The sequence below is a fragment of the Rhinatrema bivittatum genome, chromosome 11 (assembly GCF_901001135.1).
Source record: "Rhinatrema bivittatum chromosome 11, aRhiBiv1.1, whole genome shotgun sequence".
In the NCBI taxonomy this organism is placed as follows: Eukaryota; Metazoa; Chordata; class Amphibia; order Gymnophiona; family Rhinatrematidae; genus Rhinatrema; species Rhinatrema bivittatum.
The window spans coordinates 71726017-71748741 of record NC_042625.1 but is presented as its reverse complement, the minus strand read 5'-3'; the positions used below and the strand labels follow the sequence as shown (position 1 = coordinate 71748741).

The 22725-nt window shown below is 44.3% G+C and overlaps 1 protein-coding gene across 3 annotated transcripts in view; it reads left to right on the top strand.

Moving 5' to 3' along the window:
- The window catches only part of SAE1 (SUMO1 activating enzyme subunit 1), a 179364-nt gene that overhangs the window by 153830 nt on the left and 2809 nt on the right, over positions 1-22725 (top strand). For 2 of the 3 annotated variants that reach the window (XM_029619943.1, XM_029619941.1), the window contains exons 8-9: positions 5026-5095; positions 10746-11533. In XM_029619943.1, the coding sequence (XP_029475803.1) occupies positions 5026-5095; positions 10746-10838 (163 nt within the window). In that variant the 3' untranslated portion in view covers positions 10839-11533. Of the gene's footprint in view, positions 1-5025; positions 5096-10745; positions 11534-22725 lie in introns of those variants that run through there. The other variant, XM_029619942.1, reaches the window with a different exon arrangement.

Below are 22725 nucleotides of genomic sequence, written 5' to 3'. Positions count from 1 at the left end.
GTTACAGCAGGTTCAGGAAGGAACCCTAGAAGGAAGTGGTTCAAGCATAGAGAAAGCCTATCGATTGGAACCTGGAGCGAGCTTTCTGGTCGATGCCTCCTTTGACTTAGTGTGCACTACCACTAGAAGTATGGCTTCCATTATGGCAGCTAAGAGGTTGCTGTTGACGGACTCAATTTCTAAAACTAATTTGACAAAGCTTTCCTTTAAAGGGAGTCTTTTTGTTTGGTTGGTTTTTTGGGGTTTTTTTTTTTTTTTAGAAGATCTTGAGAAGATGGCAAAGGTTTGGGGAGATGGCCAGGTGCAAAAGCCTAGGAGTGCTTCATGTCCAGTGCAGGTCTGGAATAGATTTTAAGATTCCAAGAAGTATAAATAGGAGAGACCCTCAAGTGGTTGGAGATCTAGGTTGTATAGTACATTTCAGTCTTTTCATTCATCCAAAAAGTGCAATAAAGATGGAATCCTCTGGGATGCCAGAATCCTCCCATGGTTCCCAATAAAGTTTATAATAATTCAAGATAGGCAGACATCTGTCACGTTTTTATCAGAGATGGGTCCAAATTACCTCGGATCAGTGGGTCTTGAGAGAGTGTGGAATGGATATGTATTGCAGTTTTCCCCATCCTATTTTAGATGCCTTTTTGGTTTCCCCTTGTTGGTCCATCACAAAGAGAGAGATAGTAAGAACGACACTCGATTTGGCTTAAGAACATAAGAAATTGCCATGCTGGGTCAGACCAAGGGTCCATCAAGCCCAGCATCCTGTTTCCAACAGAGGTCAAACCAGGCCACAAGAACCTGGAAAATACCCAAACACCAAGAAGATCCCATACTACTGATGCAATTAATAGCAGAGGCTATTCCCTAAGTAAACTTGACTAATAGCAGTTAATGGACTTCTCCTCCAAGAACTTATCCAAACCTTTTTTGAACCCAGCTGCACTAACCACATCCTCGGGCAACAAATTCCAGAGCTTAATTGTACTTCTTTCCATAGAGACAGTAGTTCCTGTTTTGAGAGATCAATGGGGTCAGGGCCAGTATTCAATTTACTTTGTGGTTCTCAAGAAGGAAGGGGCCTTTTGCCCTATGCTGGATCTAAAACATGTCAGCAAGTCTTTGAGGGTGTCAGATGGAAACCTTAAAGTTGGTCATAGTGGTATTGTGATAAGGGGAATTCCTGACCTCTTTGGATCTTTAGGAGGCATATTTGCACATTCCAATAAGAGAATATCATCAGAGATTGCTTCGCAATGCTAAGAGGCCATTTTCAGTTTCAGGCGCTGCCTTTTGCATTGGCCAAAGGCCCAAGGACCTTTACGAAAGTAATGGTATTCCTTCTCTGCAATGCAGAAAATGAATTTTGGTTTGCCTGTATCTAAACGATTTGTTGAATAGCGTGAGATAATTTCAAGAAGACTATATGGCAACCAGGAGCAAAGGTGATCAACATGTTGCAGGAATTGGACTGAGTGATGAACTTCTCCAACAGCAGTTTGCTCCCCTCTCCGATTCTGGAGTATCTGGAAGCTCTGATTGACATAAAGTTGGGTCATGTCCGTTTGATATGGGAAAGAATTCAGAAACTCCAATAGCAGGTTCATTCTTTAATGACATTCAGGACTCTGCCAGTATGCAGTTATCTTCAACTTTCAAGTTCCATGGCAGCAGCATTCTTATATCTGGTCCCATGTGTGAGAGTGCACATATGACCTCTTCAGAAAGAGTTGTTGACCGGGTGGAATCCTTAATTGCGAGACTACTCGGTCAGGCTCCATCTTCCAGAACAGGTGAAGATGAGTTTGCAGTGGTGGCTGGATTCAAGGAATTTAGAGAAGGGAATAGTCTTCGGAAAGATGGAAAGGAAGTTGTAAAACTAGGGGTCACGATATGAAATTCGAAGGGGAAAGACTCAGGAATAATGTCAGGAAATATTTCTTCACGGAAAGGGTGGTGGGTGCATGGAATGCCCTTCCAGAAGAGGTGGTGAAAATGAAATTCGAAAGAGCATGGAACAAACATAAAGGACCCCTACTGGCTAGAGAACAGAAATGAAGAAATGGGGTAACTTCTGTTTCACCTAAAGTTTACATTTCTGCTTGGGGGGTAACCTGCATAGAGCAGCAATCACTACCATTAATAGGAGGATTGAGAGTAACCTGTATGGGATGGCAGTTACTACTGCCCTTGATAAAAGCATGGGGTAACCTGCACCAAGCGGCATTTATTACTTAAAAAAACAAACAAACAAAAAAAAACTTGGCAGACTAGATGGACCATTTTGGTCTTTGTGCTATCATTTACTATGTTACACAGGGACTCTGCTTCTTCACAAAGATCCAGATCAATTTTGTCTTATGGCCTGGCCCTTGAGAAAGCTCATTTGACAAAAAAAAAGGGCTATTCCTAGGATGTGGTGAATGCCCTCCTTCTCTGGCATATGTGAAGACTTGGTGAATCTTTGATGCATGGATAGACATAAAGTACCCAGAGGCACCTCAGTTCCCTGCATTCTAGAATTTTCGCAAGAAGGTTTGGCTAAGGGGGTTAGCTCTGAATTCTCTGAAAGTGCAGGTGGCAGCTATCGCTTACTACGGGGGTCAGATATCAGAATGTGTCTCGTTTCCTTAAGAGTTAAACAGATTAGACTTCTGGTGAGAGATCCCATTCTTTCTTGACATCTGAATTTAGTGTTGTCTTTCTTGGCGGGTTCTCCTTTTGAGCCCATCAGAAAGACTTCCCTGAAACTTCTAACACTAAAGATGGTATCTGGTTGGCTAGGAGAATCGCAGGTGCTCTCTCATAGGGGACCCATTTTTTATGTTTACTGAAGGATGTGGTTAAAATTCATACAGTACTGTCCTTTCTTTGAAAAGTGGTGTTGGCCTTTCATCTTAACTAAGTAGTATGTTTGCCACTAAAGAGGAGTAGTATCAATTTCATTGTTCGGATGTGAGAAGAATTCTATTATGGTATCTGAAAATTACAAATGCCGTCAGGAAGTCCAATCATCTTTTAGTTTTACTCAGTGGTTCGAAGAAGGGGAGAGGCAGTAACCAAAGCTTTTTTGGCATGTTGGATAAAAGAGGTAATTTCCCTGGCCTACATTGATAAAGATGTTACCTAAAAAGGTCAGAGTGCATTCCCCAAGAGTCCAAGTGGCAGTGCAGGCACAACTTTGCTTATTTTTTTCAAGAAGATTGTTAAAACATCAACAAGGTCCTCTTTACATTCTTTTTCTAAGCATTATCAATTAGATTTGCAGGCCAGGGAGGAGGCTGCTATTCCCTTGGAAGTCTCGCAAGCAGGTTTAGCAGTATCCCGCCTATGTTAGCTTGGCTATATCCCATTTATCTGGACTGGTCTGGCTGGAGAAAGAAGAAGAAGAAGAAACTTATTCTTACTTGATAATATCCTTCCCTTGAGTCCATCCAGATGAATCCAGAACCCTCTCTGTTCTATTGAGCATTTCATTTCAGTAATTGCTATATAAGAGGTTTAAGATCAGTACAGTAAAAAGGCAAGTGGTACTCTTGAGATAGTAAATAGTTTAATCTTTTCTGTTTGTTTCCTGGAAGGGGAATAGAATTTTTGTAATTTAGTTTGTTATAGGTAATACTTGGCAGGCATGGGAGCTTATAAGGGATCTGTTGCTCTCTGCCTCCATCTGCTGGCTGGTGGGCATAATACATTTGTCTGGACTGGTCTGGCTGGACTCAAGGAAAGGAAATTATCAGGTAAGAGTACATTTCTCCTTATTGACATTCCTTTTTTTATTCTTAGCTTCTGAATTGATTATTTCTATGTATCACTATTGTTTACCTTTTGTGGTGTGATTGTTGCATTAGTACTTACTTTATTACTATAAATCTTTATGGTTATTTTAACCTGCCTTGAACTTATATTGGAAAGGCAGACAAATTTAAAAAAATTATAAGACACTTGCTGACACTAAAAAAAAAAACCTGCTTCCCAGATTGTGACACTGATAAATTTGGAGTTTAAACCAGCTCAAAGTGATCCTACCCTGTTTGTATCACCTGAAACCAATTTGGTAAAAGCAATTTGAGCTCGGTATTGAAAACCAGTTTTAAGTGCTCCCTAATAAATCAGGTCACAGGCCTCAGCTGGCAAAGGGATTGTGCCCAGCGTGGAGGCCTTGGCATGGAATTGGTTCCTGAAAGGTCAAGTCGGTCAGGTAAAAGGGCAGGGAACATGGCTCGCTCCCCTCGGCACAAGGTGCCAGATATTAATGAGAGGCAGAAGCATTGAGCACGCTCTGTACCGGCAGGCCTCAGTAGGCCCAGGTCAGTCTGCATACAGACTGTTGTGTAACTCGTGGGCAGGTGTGTGACACGCTGACATGAAAGGCTCCCAGGTGTCAGCAGGTTTCTCACTGGGGCCAGAACTGGGACTTTCCAAACCATATTCAGCAGCTTGGTCTGGAATCTTTCCTTAAATCCAAATATGAAGTTTTTAACTTTTTTTGGGGGGGGGGTTTGGGCCAACTTTGAGCAAATTGGATTAAAGATCCAAGAGGGGAAAAACAGATTTTGATGTCTGTTGCCAGTTAAAGCAGACAGTCATTACAGTCCTTTTATTTTTTGTCCTGCATTTTATTTCATTCTCCAGGAAATATTTGGGGGGGGGGGGGGTAGGGAGCAGGAGGGATTTGTGAAAGTTACCTTTGCTTTGGAAAGATGGCATTGTGATTTGAGTGTGCTACTGTGCTGATCATCATCAGAACATGGTGTAGGCATTGTATAAAATGTGAATACAGCATGGACATATGAGGAGTCGGACTGAAGGAAAGAGTTTTTCAATTTAAGGTCTGGCCATAATTAAAACAAAACTAAACAAAAAAAACACAAAAGAAGATTTCAGAATGAGAAAGACATTTAGGTCTAAATATCTCCCAAAAAAGTATCCCAAACCCACAGTCCCCCCTTCTTTATTTAATAGTACACTGTCATTTCTTACTGTTCTTTAAAAATGTTTTTGGTTTGTGGGTTGTTTTTTTTCCAGTTTCTGCTTTTCAGAAATGGCTCCAGTGTGTGCAGTCGTCGGGGGTGTGCTGGCACAGGAAATTGTGAAGGTAAAATCCTTTTCCTCCTGCGTCGTTTGTTCTGTAATGTTCTATAAAAATAAAAGCCACTGTAGTCTACAAGGTGCGCGCAGGACGGAGCACTCGGCCCTTCACCATAATCGCTGCAGAGCAGAGATGTTCCAGGGTTGCTGCCAGTTCGAGAACAGCAAACACTTAATAAGGGGAACGTCCTTTCACCCCCTCCGCACCCCATAAAACCTTGAGCTGCAGCTGTCGTCTCTTATTTCTCAAGGCCTTGATCCCCCACTGACCCTCATCGGGCTTCCCAGCCACGATGCTGCTTTTTCAGCTGCTACCTGTGCAGGCTATCCCATCCGATGTAGGAAATCACCATCGAATGATGACCAGGGACCTGGTTCGATTACATTACTCCCTGAGTCTCTGCTCTTCTTTCTTCCATCCTTGCATTTCTATCCCCCTTGCATCTCTGCTCCCCTCCCCTCTCTTCCTATCTCTGCCTCGTGTCTGCTCTTTTCTATCACAACACCCCCCCCCCCCCCCTAGCTCTTTCTGTCTGAGGCTTCCACCTGCCTTGCTGCTCCGGTGCAGGACCAAGCTGTTTAAGTAGATAGGCTGGCGCTCAAGCTCTGAAAACTCAGGGATTACAATGTGGGATGGAGGGGGGTGGTGGGGGAGGAAGAGACTCAGCTGGTATATTGAGGACTCTGCCTTCTGGATCTTCAGTGAAGCAACTTCAGTGGCTCAGAAACATTGGTGGAGCTGAGCCCATCTTAACTATTGCTGGAGCAGAGTCTTCATCCTCACTTTGAGTCTTAAGCACTGCTAGGCAGGGATGTCGGGGCCTGCTGGGTTCCTCCTGTTTTTTCAGTTGAATGATAAAGCATTCCTGCCAAAGAAAATCAGAGCCAATGTTTTAGATCAGAAGCACATCTACGATAGGCGCAGGGGGGATGTTCCAGGTCTTGCATATCTTTCCTTGAAACACAGGTGTTTATGGTAGGGCGAGGTCTCCAGGCCCTTCCAGTCTTTGCCCATTTCACCATTACAAAAGCGCAGACCCGGCTTGAACTTTACTGTCCGTCACATCCTCTGTCCATGAAGAGTGTCATTTTCAAATATCCTGCATAACGTAGGCAGCAAATACATGCATGAGCTATACCAGTTATCAAAGCGGGCTTGTGTGCATGCTATTTGGGATGCACAGAATTTCCCAGAAAATGGAAACGCAGATATTTTAATTTTATAAAATGTGCATATAAATCTGAACACCCCCCCCCCTCCAACTCCACCCCCTCAGGAATTCAGTTTTGTGAAAGGCCACTTCTGTGCATAAAACGCCATTTTCCATCCAGAAGTTCCTTTGAAACTTTTCCCCCAAATTACTGCAGCATTTGGCATTCCCTTTTGCCTGTTGCAGAGCAAATAATGTTTGCACACAGGGCCTCCAAGTGTCACTGAATCCTGGCCCATGAATCCTAGAAGCCACTACTTGATGGAAACTAGAAAAAAAAATCAGCTTTGTGGTGCCTCTTGGCCTCTTAATCCGTGCCATTCTGGTCTGGGATTAGAAGAGCTCTTAAACTGTAAATCTCCTAGTCCTTCTTTTCAGTACTTTTCTGAGTGGCTCATATAGTTCTGGAAATACCCAGGCCTTGGAACCCATAATCAGTAAAACCTCGAGCATAGCCAGAAGAAACTGTGTTGGATTGATTTATACTTTGCTTTGGCAGTAATTCCTGGTTTGGTATAACTGAGAAATGTGCGGCATGCCCAGTGCCATACCAATTTACAATAGTGTTCAGATTTTTAATGTACGCCTGTCAGAAGCTACCATTTAGGGAAGAAAGACACGGCCTTGTTTGGAATTTTTGTCCCCACCACCTCAACTGCACTGATGATCTAAACACATCATCTGCACTTCATCCTTTGGCCAGAATTGGGAAAATTTGCCAGTGCTGGTGAGGAAAGCAGGAGGTCGCCTTGCCCAACACTAACACTGCCTCCGATTTTCTCATTAACAGCTCTGAGTAAGATGATAGAATTAGATTCAAGGGGGAAAAGTGGTGATCTGGAGTCTTAAGGTGACTTTCTTATTAGGGATCAGGAAGGAAATTTTTTGGAATTAGTTACAGGTAGTGGTGTGTTGTTTTTCTTTTTTTTTTTTTTTTTTTTTTTATCTCCCCCTTGGATTACCAGGAGAGAGGCAGTCTGGTGACGGTTTAGACTCCATGGAGCTCTGGTCATGCAGCCTAACTGACCATTTAATGCTTTTTGTGTGTGCATTTAACATACTATATGAACATAGCCCTGTAAAATTTCCACTCAATCTTGAAAGCATCTGTTCAAATACAGTCTCTGGTAGAATCTTGAAATTATCCGGTCTTCTCTTTAATGTCCAGTGATTGGGGTGTACACAACCTAGCTACACAGAAAAATTCATCATTTTAATTACAACTAAATGGTAAGATTAGAGGTTTTAAGTTCTTTAAATTAAATTAAATTTTTCCTAGCATGTAGCCAGATGAACTCAGGACCAATGGGTTATGCTCCCCTGCCAGCACATGGAGATGGAATCAGGTTGCAAAGCTGACATCACCGAACATATACCTCTCCAGTATTCTCCGTCTCTAGCAGATGGTGGACGTACCTCTCCATATGGAGATTGCTATACTTTTTGGAAGGAGAAAGTCTACATTCTAAATTGAAGGAACTTTAGCCCCACTCTCCTGCGGTGATACCTAAAGGTCTCTCCCCCAGTTGAGAATTCCTGAGGTGATTTTTAGAGATCCCTCAGAGGTGTGCCTTGGTCCGGTAGCCAGTTCCCAGCATGGACTTTGCTGTTTAGCAGCTGAAAGGCAAAGGATGCAGGAAGCCGAGTGTGGCGGTGATGGCCAAAGCCCTCTTCCGCTGCAGCCCATCTCTGTATTCAGCCAGTAAGCGCAGAGCCCAGGTAAGTTTAAAAAAAAAAAAAAAAAAGTAAGATTTACCTTCTGGTTCAGAGACGATTAGAGGGAGCTTCGGTAGGATTCCCCTCAGTCTCTGAGCTCAGTGTGCCATACCGACATCATTCCTGCTTCCATTAGGGGTAAGGGGAATTGGGCTTCCAAGCAGGTTGAGCAGCCCCTGGTGGGCTAGGCCTTGCTGTAGACTTGATTAGCACACCACATGGTAGCCTACAATGGCGCCATTATGTGCGTCATATTGCCCTCCATAGGACGTCAGTGCATGCAGTGCGTGTAACATCTGGCACGTCCCTACGTGCACATCTTTTAAAGCACATGATACAGGAAGAGCTGTGCACATGGGCTGTGCATGTGCCTCACCGCACCCCGCCCGGACACTCGCAATTTGTACGTATCCATTTTTAAGCATGAGCTGAGAAAAAGCATACAACTACCACTGCCAATGGTGCCGCCAGCCAAGAAACCTAAGGGCCTTGCTCTCTCTGCAATGCTTGCCATATTAGAGCCTCACAGGCTGACCTGGACTCCAATTTATGTCGGCACTGTAAGGAAGCTCAAGGAGAATTGGCCTCCTCAGACTTTGCTAAGCCAGGCTCCTTCCCTTCAGATGACAGCTTGGTCACTGCCTTAAGTGGAAGTACACTGGACCTCAATATCCCCTTGACTGGGTCATCCGCGGGAGAGGGAAATTCAACTGGTCCCACCCCAGTGCCTCCTGGATTAGGCATGGACCCAGCTGCCTTTTCCTGACTGAATTTTTACCAGGGGCTACAAGCCTTCGTATAGGTGCAGTCTACTGTCTCACTTGCCCCTATCTGGACGTTTGTCAGTGCAGAATGTTTATTGTTGAGTGCTTGCCTGTCCATCCACCCATTTGTTAGAGTGCTGCAACCACTGTATTCATTAGCCTAAAAATTGGTATGGTATTTGTCCACTGGAAGTTGTGAGGGGCAATCACGAGTTTGGTCCAGTTTTGTGACTACCTGAATCCCAAACGGTAACTCTCTTTAACTTTTAGTGTCAGGTTGTACCTTCTCTGGTTCACTGACTAATCCGCATATTACTACGGTCTGTGCTGTTTTCATGACTTGTCTGTCAGTGTGATGTTTGCATGGGGCTCTGCAGATCTGTGTTGGTGCTATATTCATGCTTTATGAGTATCAGTGCAGCACCTTCCTTACATTACTTAAAATGATGGAAGTGGCTAAGTAGCATCTTTCTGAAAATGTAAACGCTATAATCTTTGTGGATAAAAAGGAAAATCTTTAGTGATCTTGATTTAATTCTGCAAAAAAATCTGACACAAGAGGGGCTTTTCTTAAATGTGAGTATTAAAGGCATGATTTCTAGGTGTCCAGACTCTCTTTGGGAGGGAAGGTTTGTAAGTACCCTGATGAAAGCCAGCATTTGTAATGCTGCCTCCCACTCCCACATCTTTAGAAAAGCCTAAACCAAAACTCTTAAAGACAGTGTTCCCTGTGCCAAATTTTTCAAGATTCTGCAGCAATCTGTGACAAATTTGCATAATTTTAAATGTATTTGCATATTACTGTCGATTTGTATTATACTTTATAAAAATGAAGTCCTTGTCTGACATTTGTGTCCAGTTAATTTAAGAGGTTCTTTATTAGAGGAAAAGTTGCTGGAGGGGAAGGGATCTGGAAATGGGGAGAGAGGGGATCTCAAACGACAGAATCTCAGACAGGAACATTAAAGGGATGAGGGACAGAGGAGGACAAAGAGCCAGCATGAGAAAAGGGAGAGGGAATGAGAGGGGATGTGGGGTCAGGAGCAGAAGGAATGATCTACTTGCACCATTTTGCCTGCCATCAGTTCTCTTACTCATACCCCACACCCTTTCTTCAAACACGGTTCTCCAGTCTCCTCACTCCCTAACCCCGCTGTATATCCTCCAATCCTCTCCCGCACTCCCTTTCCTCCAATCACCTCTGCATGTCTCACTCACACTCCCTCAGATCCTTTCACTCATCCCGCACCTCTCACAATCTCCCCACCACCCCTCAGATCCCTTCATTCCCTTTATCCCCTCTCTCTTCCACCCCAACAGAAAAAAAAAGTCACCTAGGGATTTTTTTCACTGTAGGTTGCGCTTTCAGTTAACTCTCTACAGATCATCAATAAAAGTTATTTTAAAAAGTAAAGGGAAGCTGGACTCCACCTGCTGGGAAGACAGTGATTCTTGTCAACCTAACCCATTGGAGAGGGGAGTGGGCAAAAAAGTCTATGAGGATCCCTCCCACCCCTCTGCAAAGTGGGACGCATGGAGGACGAGAGCACCAGTGCCAGTTTGCCTGCATCTTCTTCCTCTACTTTTAACAGCAAGGTTGTGTTTCCTCATGTTTAAAAGCAACAGCTGGGCCCGGCTGGCAGAGGAAGAAGACATGGCCAAAGTGCTGCCATTGCTCTCTTCCTTGATGCTGCCTGATCGGCAGAGGGGTGTGAGATTGGCTGGGGGAGGGGGTTAATGGTATCACAGCTGCTTTCTTTTGCTCAATCCAGCTCGGCCCCCTTTCTCCCACAGCAATTCTGTACCAACTGGCCTAGCTCTGGATTTTGCGGCCCTTCCTCCAGCCACAGATTCATGGGAGACTGGGGGCCCCTGCCTAAAGTGAGCACAGACAGCCAGCCTGCAGCTGCGGCACCCCACGCACCATCTCGCCCTCCTTTGTCTCACTTGCGTTTTTTGCTTGCAGGCCTTGTCACAGAGAGACCCTCCTCACAACAACTTCTTCTTCTTCAACGGCATTAAAGGGAGCGGGGTGGTGGACTGCCTGGGCTCCGAGTGAGAGGGCAACCCTCCCAAGCCCTGGCCGGGATAGGAAGAGGGAGTTCAAGTCTCCATGCACAAAGGAGTGGGCTGGACGATGGCTGACATCCGCTTCAGAACTGCTGCTAGTGAAAATGTTTTCGCCTTCTTATCCCACCATCACTGTAGAGTAGCAAAGAAAGGGAAAGCTCGGGCTGTGTTCTGGTGATGGAGTAATGGAACTGTTTTGAACGGAGCCGATCTGAGCTGAGTGGGAACAGCTGCTGGCACTGCTCAGGAATCTCCTCTTTGAGCATGAGATTTTGGTTTATTCAGTATTCGTAGATGGCAGTTCCGCAGGGGTAAAATCTCGTGGGCATTTTCTAGCTGTAGAAGCCTGCTGGCTCTCCTGCCACTGATATGTGCTTAAAAGAAAAAAAAGAAGGTAGTGGTAGTCATCCTCTCCGTGTCAAAAGGTTTGTGACCTGTGGCTCATCCTGTCTTTTGTCTTTTTGACTCCTGCTGTTGGGATTGCCACTTAATTATCTGCAAGCAGGGCATTAGTTACTTAAATCAACAGTTCTTTGTTTACCTTGAAATATGAGCCTGTTCCATAATTTCTCTTCTTTCCTCTGTTCTTATTCCTGGTTCACCTTTCTTTTTGGTTGGAAATTAATATTTTTCAAAATCTTGTTTAAAAAGTTGTCAAGCTCCAATTAAATTTTTACAGCAGTATGTGTCATATATGTGATCTTTGTCTGCCAAGCAGCCGTGGCCTCTCTAAATTGGTTTTGGGGCATTAATGGAGTGGCTAGTTAATAACTTACCACTGCAGAATTATCACCAGCCAGTTTAGCATAAGGGATGGTCCTTACACCTTATTATCTTTCAGCAGTAAGCAGAGTTTGACTGCTGTAATTACAAAAAATGAATACATAAAAAATAAAGGTGTGACAATTAACTTTGGGGCAGCAGCTCCCCAAACTCTCCTGCTTGGCCCTCTTAATCATCTCAGAGGATCAACCATTTAATGTAAAATCTGTGTGAAATACAACTCCACATTATATTTTCCCACTGCTCTGATGTGTGTGAAAATATTTTACGAACTTCTGTTTGGACAGGTCTTTGATTGTGGATTCGAGTTGCTGGTTCATTTTACACTCCCCACATCTGCAAGTTTTTGGGATTTAAATGGCTGGTCGATCCCATTCTGCATTTTACCTCTGTGCATGCAAGGACTTTTTGTTCTGACTTTTCCAGAGAAAAGTAGGAGCGATAAGTCCTATGCATAGATTGAGGTAAAACCAGAACAGGATAATTTCCTTCTTTCTGCTAAAGGGAAGACTGGCACTTTCTACCTTGTTCCCAATAAAATCACATCCAAGATGCTTTAACCCCACATCAGAAGGAAATCCTTCTGTGGAAAATGACTTTCTTGTATTATTTAGTGAACATTTTTGGAAGCAGCTTGAAGCAGATGAAGGAAGAGCTGATTGTCGTCATGTTCAGTACATGTATGCATAAAACATAGGTAGTATTGGCACAAAATGACCAATTGCCTTACTATCTCTTTCCTGACTACTATTTATTTTAAATTCCACTTTTCACAGCACTTCAAAGCGGATTACATTCAGGTACTGTAGGTATTTCCTTATCCCCAGAGGGCTTACAATCTAACAGGCCGATACAGTACAGTGCGCTCCGACGTTTGGACGACGCGTTTTTGACGCGCTAGCATTACCCCTTATTCAGTAAGGGGTCGAAAATGCGCATCCAACACCCCCCCCCCAAAACTAATAACTCCCGCAACATACAAATGCATGTTGATGGCCCTATTAGGTATTCCCGCACAATTCAGTAAGTAAAACGTGCAGCCAAGCCGCACATTTTACTTTCAGAAATTAGCGCCTACCCAAAGGCTGGCGTTAATTTCTTTCTGTGCACCCTCCGACTTGATATCATGGCAATATTAAGTCGGAGGTCCCAAAAGTTTAAAATAATAAAAAATTTAAAAAAAAAGTTTAAATCAGCCTGCGGCTCGTGAGTTGAAAACTGATGCTCAATTTTGCTGGCATCCAGTTTCCGAACCCTTGGATGTCAGCGGGTTTGAGAACTGATGCCGGCAAAATTGAGCGTCTGCTGACAGCCGCTGCTCCTGTCCAAAAAGAGGTGTCCCTAGTCCCTCTTTTTACCCCGGGTGCTCGTCCACGCTGTATCTGTCTGTAAGTTTGTACCGGAGGCAATGGAAGGTAAAGTAACGTGCCCAAGGTCACAAGGAGCGACAGCAGGACTCAAACCCTGGTCTCCTGGTTTGTAACCCACTGCTCTAATCACTAGGCTACTCCTCCAATCCTATCCTCCAATACTAAGAATATATCTCAGGGGCTGACCATAAAGGGTCACCTCTTGTAGGATATCTCTCTTCTTCCTCTTCATCCAGTCAGACCAGTCCAGACAAGTGGCTCATGGTCACTGACCATCAAATAACGACAAAGATCAACAGGCTCACTGATGCCACTCCTTCTGTGCATCCGTGCTGACTCCAGCCAATGGCAGGCAAGCATCCTGTGTTGTGGATTGGAGCCTGGTAGGCTGAAAAGGAACTTGGGGCACCAGAGGTGAAAGACTAGCCCTTACTGTCGCAGTGGAGCAGGGTCCTTGCTATAGATTGAAGGATTAAAAAAATAAAAAAATAATAAATATATATATATATATATATATATATATATATATATGTATATATATATATATATATTGAGGGTTGAGTTGAAAGCCTGGTGCTCTCTCCCACTGTTGAGCAATTCAGGACCTGGAGACTTCCAGGGAGGGCCTTGATGGGGATTTCTCTTCCCCCCTCCCCTTCCCCTGCCTCCCCCTTTTCCTCTCCTTGTCATCCCTATTTATTTCTAGGTCCTCTGCTATTTGTTACTCTGTCTTTTACCTCTTTAGCGCTGTTGCTCAGCAACAATAAAGTTTAAAAAAAAACAAAACAAAGATGTTTGGCTGATGCTGCTTTAGAAACAGCGGCGGGGACATGAGCTTGCAGGAGCCTGGATAGGCTGTGATTGTGTGAGTTGCCTGAAATTGATCAGTTTCAGCAGGGGCTGCGTGGTGCAGGACTAAAATGGTGCCGGTGGCTGAGCACCGCACAGAGGGTGCCTGTACTCTGGAAGACACAGGCAGGGAGTGCTTCACTGCTATGCAGCCCGGGGGGGGGGGGGGGGAGGGCAGTTCTGTAGCCACAAATTTATGCCAGCAAGGGGGTCCAGAGTTAGCAGTGCTGTAAAGGAACATCCTACCCCAGGACCCCTGGTTTCTCAAGAAGCTCCAGTGGCCGTGTCACAACCATGGAGCAGTGAATTGCGGCCCGCTGTGAGTGCAAATAGGGCAACAGCTGTTACTACTTCAGCTTCTCCTGCCGTGGAACTTTCCTCTTTCCCCTGGGCTCTTACTTCCCAGGAGTTTGCAAAGGGCTTGCAGGTGTTTTGTATGGGGCAGGGAGCTGCTCCTTGGGTGGCCTTTGCTCCCCTTTTGCCCTTAAAGCTTTTGAGCCAGGAAGGGGGAGAACAGGATGCTGGAGGAGGAGGATTTGTCTGCATCAGGGGACTCCCTTGAAGGCTTTATAGGTTGCCTTGGAAATAGTGATGAGGATTTGGAAGAAGGTGAGGTTCCTCCAGAGAGGGGAAACGGTGCTTCCATGTCATGCCTCTTTCATAAAGAGGAGTTGACATCTTTGATTTCTCAGTCTCTGCGTATGTTACATATATTGCGGAAGAGAAGAAGGAAGAAACCCCCTCTTCCAAGGAAGATGCAATTATGGTCAGCATAATGAAATCTTAGAGGTTTTTAACTCTTCATCAGGTGGTGCAAGATTTGGAGTGGATTGTTCCTGTGGCTAATTTTAAGGTGGCTGCTCCTTGGCCAAGCTGTACCATTTGGATCTTCAAGTTAAGAAGAGATTTTGCTTTCCCAGATTCGATGCCTTAGTCTGCTCAGTCACTAAGAGAACCACTGTTCCTGTTGAGGGTGGTGCTGCTGCTCTTAAGGATTCTCAGGACAGGAAAATTGAATCTGTACTTAAGCAGTCCTGTGAGGCTGTTAGCATGGCACATCAGATCTGGGCATGCTGTTGCATTGTAGCAAGGGCTGGTTTATGGTTTGCACAGAATATTCAGGAGGAATTAGTAAAGGATTCCTCACAGTTGAAACCTGGAGCAGTTTATTTAGCAAACATCTGATCTGATTTGGTCCACTCCTTTGCTAGGATTATAGCGTCCATAGTAGCTGCTAGAAGGCTTCTCAGGATGCACAACGGGTCAGCAGACTCCATCTCTAACATGACAAAGCTACCTTAAAGGAATTGGAGAAGATGACGAAGGACTGGGAGAACTCCAAGGCACTGAGTCTCCCGGAGGACAATCCTAAGGCTCTGTCTCAAAAGTTTTCATCCTGCAGTAGGTGTTGGGATTCTAGGAGGTTCAGAGACAAATGGAATTCTTCTAGTCAGTTCTAGGACTTTCCAGATACCAAGCCTTTCATTCTAAGAAAGGAGGTCCACCAGAACTGCACAATGAGGGCTCTGGTTCCAAAGAAAGGTGGCCATTTTATCAGAGCTTCAGTGGCAGATTGGATTAAGGAGGTGATCATAGCACTATATGTTGATTCCAGTACACCTTTACGTAAGCAGCTAAGGGCTTATTCCAAGAGAGCTCAGACTACTAATTCGGCCAGGCTGAGACTGATATCTTCTTTAGAGATTTCTAAGGCAGCACCTTGTCTTCTTTACATATCTTTGTGAAGCTTTACCACTTACCTGTCAAAGTTAGAAAAGAGGCCTCTTTCAACTTTGCTGTTTTGTATTCGGCTTGGCCAGTGTCCCATCCTATTCGGGAATAGTGTGGGTACATCCCAGTTGGCTGAAGTTGTCTGCCTGGATGAAGAAGAAGGTGAAATTACTTCTCTTATGATGATTTCCTTTCCTTGAATCCAGTTAGACCAGGCCAGGACCCTCCTGATGCTGCCATACTTTATTCTATTCTCTCCAATACTGAAGGAAGAAAATGTGGAGAGTGGTTAGGTGAAAGAGCTTGCATTCTTGTGCTGTGTGGTAGGTGAGTGGTTCCCTATCTTTATATTACAAAGCTTTCTTTCTTATCTACTTCCTGGTTCTTCTGGAAGTCCTTAAAAAAATATATTTGGCTGTTGTATGGTTAGTTGGTTGAAAATGACGTTATCTATCCTTAGCTTGTTACAGAAATACCGGCTGACTGGTATTAGCTCAGATGCATATTTGGAGTGACAGCTACTGCGAGGTGACCATAACCCACTTGTCTAAATTGGTCTGACTGTACTCTAGGAAAAGAAATTATCAGGTAAAAAATAATTTCACCTTCTCCAAGACGCTGTTTGTCTTCCTCCTTTTGGGTATACATGATCTCTTCCTATATCACATACTCCCATGTCTAACTGCAATAATCTAAATAGCCACCACTACGAGCATGGCTGTTGCCTGAACATCTGGTCTTCTTGGATTCTGTGCCCTCTCCCGATGTTACTATGCTACCATCAACCAACTGCACTGACCTTGTAGACCCAAGGCGTGCATAGCTGACTGCATGAGCATGTATATTAGAACTTCCAATTCTTACTGCCCTTGCAGCCTGCCAGACCGATCTAACTGTAGGATTGCCTACGGTTTCCATTAGGACTTCTACCATTGTCTTTGTATAGCCGCTTGGGAAGGCTTTGTCTGACTTGGTAAATAACTTTCCTCAGTACACCATGGTTTATTCAAGATCAAACAGTGTCATGCTTCCTTTAATGGAGTGCCCAGTCGGCAAGCCTTGCCTTTCTGCTCTCTTCTTTCCTTCTCTTATTTAAAAGTGCACATATTCCAGGCAGGCATGACTGTTTATACATTTCCTTAATCCTAGTGGCAGGAGCCATGCTACTTCAGTGAGTGACAGAGTAGCAAATGAACAAGTCTTGGGCCTGCTTTGCCTGATCTGGGACTGACCTGAATAATTTGCAATGAGCCGGCTCCTGGGCTCCCCTCCCTGTGGCAGTCTGTCCCTTCCACCAGCACCCCACCCACCAGTGGTAGTCTGTCCCTCAGCTTAAATATGTTTCTGATAAATTCTCGATTGTGGAATCCTCTTTGTTGCAGGATGTATGATTGACAGTTGCAGAAGCCCTTGCTTGAGTGTTTTCCTACAGTGCACAGGGTGCTGGGTATTTTTGGATTGGTTTGTTTTTTTCATTTTGGGGTTTAAGGTGAGACTCTGCAGCCCTTTCTGCCATAAAGTGAGGGATTGATTTTGGGTAGAATGCAGCAGCAGGAGAGCAAACAATCTCGACTTGAATGGTAACTACTAGAAGTTGTGAATTAGTTGACACTAATAAAAAAATATTTTATTATTCCAAGGAGTCCCAGCAATCCAGCTTAAAAAAAAAAAAAAAAGGATCTCTTTTTGCACTATACATAAGGTAACAATATAGTTTCATTTCCTGATTCTCTCGCCCTCTTGCATGCATGGAGATGTAGTCCTGTTTTTTTTTTGGGGGGGGGGGGGGGGGTTGTTTTTTTTTTTTAAAGGGAAATCAAACTTACATTGCCAAGCCTACAATGGGATAAACTTAGGACTAATTCAGTTTGCCCTCTTGGATATGGAACTACACAGTTGCTGCTCTCCCTATACCCTCTAATTATAATCCTGTTTTTATGCAGAGGATTCAAGACAAAAAGTTAAAAATACAGGCCTGGCTCACTCTGACCTGGAGCTGCCTAGCAATCTTAGCTTGAGAAATAGGGACAGGCACCAACCACTCAGGACCTCCTATCCTAATGGCCATGGGATCTTTTACTTGCTAGGAGCCTGTCTGGTGGAATTTGAAATTTCTTTGGGGTATGTGGTAAGTATGATGATATCTTTTTTTAGCATGCTGATTCAGGAAATATTGAGAGGCCCTAAAAGTTACTGCTAGGTAACAGTAATTGCCAACAGTTAATGCTGTTGGTATTGCTGGGTATTCAGCTCAAGTGACAGGTGCTTAGCAAGGGATGTTGCGCCAGTGACTTTATTATTTTTTTCTTGGCAAATGTACTTGCCCAGAGCCCTGCAGCAGAAGCCAGAAAGGGCCCCAGTCACATTCCCAAGCGTGACTGCTTTGAAGAAGGGCTGTCTTCTGACCACACTACTTCTAGCTGTAAGGCTGGAGACGGCTGCGGGCTCACTTGCTGCCGTTGATTTATTTTTTTTAATAGAAATTCAGAGTTAATCTTAGAAGGATTTGGTTTACTGCTGGCACCATGGTTTCTGGAGGAGACAGCAGGGATGAGTCTCTTTGCCAAGAGCCACAGTTAATCCAAGTCTGAACCAATGTGGACAGCAATGATTTGGGTGAGGCTTGGCCTGTGCTTACCCGGGCCTGTACTCTTGATCCGGAAGCCATTGCGCTGCTGTCCAGGCTCCACCACTGCTTAAAAAGACCATAAGCCACCACGAAAACCTCCAGTTCCCTTGTAGGTGGTACTAAAAGGTAGTTCACTTGTGGTCTTGGCAGACTGGGCTAGAAAAGTTGTAATTTCAAGAACTTTGAATCTATAAATAAACCGAGTTCCCTGGGGTAATTAGTCTCCATCCACAACCCCTTTTAAACTTTAAAATAACATGGCAAGCTGCTCTGCTGATGCAAGACAGTACAGTACTCATGTAAGAAAGATTTGGCAATGCTGTGTGATCCTTCTGGGTCAGTAAGAAATGTAAATTCACTTACTACGTCCAGTGCTCTATTTTGAAGGGCATTACCCTGCACTAACTACAAGGATCCTAGTTGTAGCTGAGGGTAGACATTGCTTCAGGGTGAATCAATGCAGACTATGGGAGTGGCACAAAAGATATAGGGCGAGGGGGGGTCCACCCCATTAACTGCATAGGAATGAATAATTTGTATCAGCAACCCTGCAACTAGAACAGCAAAGAATTAAAGGTAAGGGTTCCCTCAAAGAACAATTACATACACTACAGCCTGAATCCCTAATTATACACATTGCAGAATTTACATTACAGTTCAGTTTTGCAGTGATATTGTGGCCAATGGCCATGCATCTCCCTTACATAAATTACAGACTTCAAAGCACACAGAGGCCGCTGGATCGTGCATTAACCCTTGAGTTAACTCCTGATGTAGTAAGCAAATTATATGCCAATATATCAGGACATTTTAAAATGGACATGAAGACATGTGCTTTAAAAATGAGGAAAAAGCTCTGCTAGTGCATCTTTTTGACATGGGCCAGGAGTTCTGAAAAATGGTAATAAAGTAAAAAGCACCCCAACTTTATATTACCATTTATAACTTCAAAACTTGGAGACTGTCTTGTCTAGCCCAAGCCTCCATCAGCAGAAACAGTCTGCCATGGGAGCAAAGAGTCCTCAAACCACCCCACACTTCCTTATCCTGTAGACTGCTGCCTCCTTGGAAGATAGAAGATTTTGGGGGGGGGGGTGTAACCTGTCAGGGATAGGGGCCTCTCTGGTTCTGGGGCAGTCCTAGACTTGGGTACCTCAGTGATTAGCCTAGGAACTTTAACTCCTAGGTCAAAGGTGGAATAAAGTTAACATCAGCCCCAGCAAAGCAAGTTAAGTGCAGTGGATGCAGGAGACCTGAAGCCAGGGTCCCCAGCTGCAAGACATCCAAGTCAAGGTGGACCATGCTAGCATAACCTTATACACTAACACTACCCCAGAACTGAGTTAACTTTACCCCACCTCTAATGCAGGAGTGATTTTTTGTTTAAATATCCCCTCCTCGCAATGGGGATAACTAATCCCTTCATTTAAATAAGATTAGCATAGAGCTGTGCTAATCTCAGTGTACATTTTTACTTGTTTTGAGTGCTAACAATCTTATTGAACTGAGAATAGAGTTTAGTGCCCCTTATTACATCAGCCTCACAGTGTATGTTAGGGTTGAGTGTACTAAGTGGACCCAGGGACAACCAGAGGCTTCAGGTCTGAGCACACGCCTTCAAACACCACGGACTAACATTTAACCATCTCTCCCCAAAACAAAACCCATTTGGTTCTAGCTGGGAGCGGTATGCCTGTTTTGGAAAATTGAAGCAGGGTTTGTTTGGGTTTTTTTTTTTTTTAATTATTACAACAAATCCAGTGGCCTTTAAGGGGGAGAAAAACCCTTAAGGTTAACTAGAGCAGGAAAGCTGCCTGTCAGTAATGGCACTAATTAAAACCAGAGCCCTACAAGTGTGTGTTAGAAGTATCATTTGGACAGGATTCCCAGTTCGGTTGAGAGGGTTTCTCAGACCCTGTGCTTTGGCTTCTGGTTTCTTTTTGGTAAGAGCAGAAAATTCCCTTCCCAACAGGGTCTTTTCATGCTGTTTACTGAGGGGGAGGAGGTGGTATTCTACTTTAAAACTTGGGATAAAAGAGGATCGTGCAAAAGAAAAACCATGCAGTTTGCTTGCATGATGCTTAATGTTTTCTGCAATTTCAAGAAGGGGAAATGAATCTACAAAAAAAGAAAAAAAAAATCCCTTGGATAAACTTTCAACAGCTAATAAGCTCCCAGACCACCTATAACACTGCAGGTGGAAGGGAGCACCCTATGCCAATAACAGAGAAAGAGACATGGAAGGAATAACTTAATCAGCAATCAGAGAGAAAGTGGGGAGTTTTGCCCATTGCTCCCAGGGAAGAGGGTCTTCTGGCAGCACTTTAGGACTGAAAAGGAAAGGAGCTGCAAGGATAGATCCGTTGGGCAATCAATGCTTCGCTCATAACAGTAGGTGTACACCTGCCTCATTGCAGGACGCACCTGCCCACAGGAGCTTAAAAAGCAGGGACTGTTCAGCCAGTCCCACCATGCAATTGGCTGAGGAAGCTGCCATGCCTGAAAACCAGACACTGCATGTCTGGAGCTTGTTGGCCTAAGATAACTTTGCGTCTTGGGTTACTGAGGACACTGCCTCTCCCCCAGTAAAACACTTTTGTGTTTTATTGTGCAAGATGGTTAAGAGTAGACAATAGAGACCCACCCCCCAAGAGAAAAAAAAAAAAAAAAAAGCAGGGCTGCTTTTACACAAATGAACAGAGAAATACAACCAAGAAAGGAAGGTTAGAGACAATAGGAACAGGACATGGGTGGAGCCTGATAAACTGGATTGGAGAAGTAGTCTAATGGTAAGAGTAGTTGGCTGAAACTAGGGAATTTAGGGTTCAAGTCCTACAGACGCTCCTTGTGACATTGGGCAAATCAGTTCATCCTCCCTAGCCTAAGGTACATATGCACAGGCCTACGCAATAAGACGCGCTTTAAAACAGGTACTCATATTGAGTGCCTGTTTTCCTAATGCACACACAGCCACTTCTCCTGGGTGCCCCAATCCTATATTTTAATGAGCTGCTGCCTTAAAAAGGCCATGCTAGGGAAGAATTACACGTCCCTAGTGCTCAAATGGATTGGGCACCCGGGAAACATGGCTGTGGGCCCACAATTGCAATGGGCGCTAAATACCAGCATCTGTTTCATCCTGCTTCAGGTTGATTTCCGGTCGCCAAATATACATGCACAATAGCAAGGGGGGAAAATCGGCCTGGAGCGCATCTATTGTGTGTGTATATTGTGCATCCAGAATTTTTTTTCTTCATTTGAGCCGTTACATTATATCTTTATTCTTAAATAGTACAAGCAATAGGTGTTTAAGAATAAAAGGTAGGAAGCACACAGGACACTTTTTAAAATTTCTCGAGCCCTTGCGGATTGATTTAATAGCAGCTCCAGGGCTGGAGTTAAATTTGCAGTGTTAAAAAGTGTGCATTGGGCACCCAGTGATTTTCTGCATTGGATGTAATTCTACATGGAATTTACATGTGATGAGCGCTATCGGCTGCATGTAATTCTACATGGAATTTACATGTGATGAGCGCTATCGGCTGCACAGTGTTTGGGTGCATGTTTTGGGTGCTCTAATCTCATTTCATCGGGTGCTAGTCTAGCATGTCCAAAACACACGTCCGCACATAAACCCGTGTGAACACTTTATTGCATCATCCCTAAGATTGTAAGCCCTTTGTAGATAGGGAAATACTTACAGTACCTGAATGTAATCTGCTTTGAAGTGCCTGAAAAGCAGAATACAAATCAAATAAACTTGTACCTTAGAAAAGGATCAGCTCTACTTTTACTGATTTTCTTGCTCTCAGTTTTCATGTAGGCATACTAGCACAACACTATCTAGTATCAAAAAGTTGATTCAAGCCTCTCTCAGCAACCCACATAAAGGATGTTTGGAAAGAAGACGGACTGGGTTAAGACACTGAATGCCTTCTCCACATCTAGAAGTTTTTATGCATTCCTGCTGCCAAATTATAAAGTCATCAACCGCAGAGGTGACTGTGTGCCTCTGCAGTATTAACCCGTAAGGCATGGTAGGATCCTGTTCTGAAGGGGCTATGATTCTGTTGCTCCTCCTGCTGGCTGGGGCACAGGCAGCGACTGGAGCAAGAGGGTGACCCCGGTCACTGTGCCACAGCAATGCCTAAAGGCCCTGGCTATTTAGGATTCATGATTGTAGAGTTCTGGAAGGCACCATGTTGTGTGGCCCTGGCTGAGGACTGTTGTAATGACTAACAGGCCGATACAGTACAGTAGTTTTGCTCTGTCTCCATCTGCTGGTGCGGAGTCACAACCCAGGTGTCTGGACTGATCCGGGTACGTACAGGGAACCCGCGCTTGGATGCGTTTGACGCGCTAGCTTAACCCCTTATTCAGTAAGGGGTAATAGCGCGTCGAAAATGCACTTCCAACTCCCCCGAACCTAATAGCGCCTGCAACATGCAAATGCATGTTGATGGCCCTATTAGTTATTCCTGCGCAATTCAGAAAGCAAAATGTGCAGCCAAGCC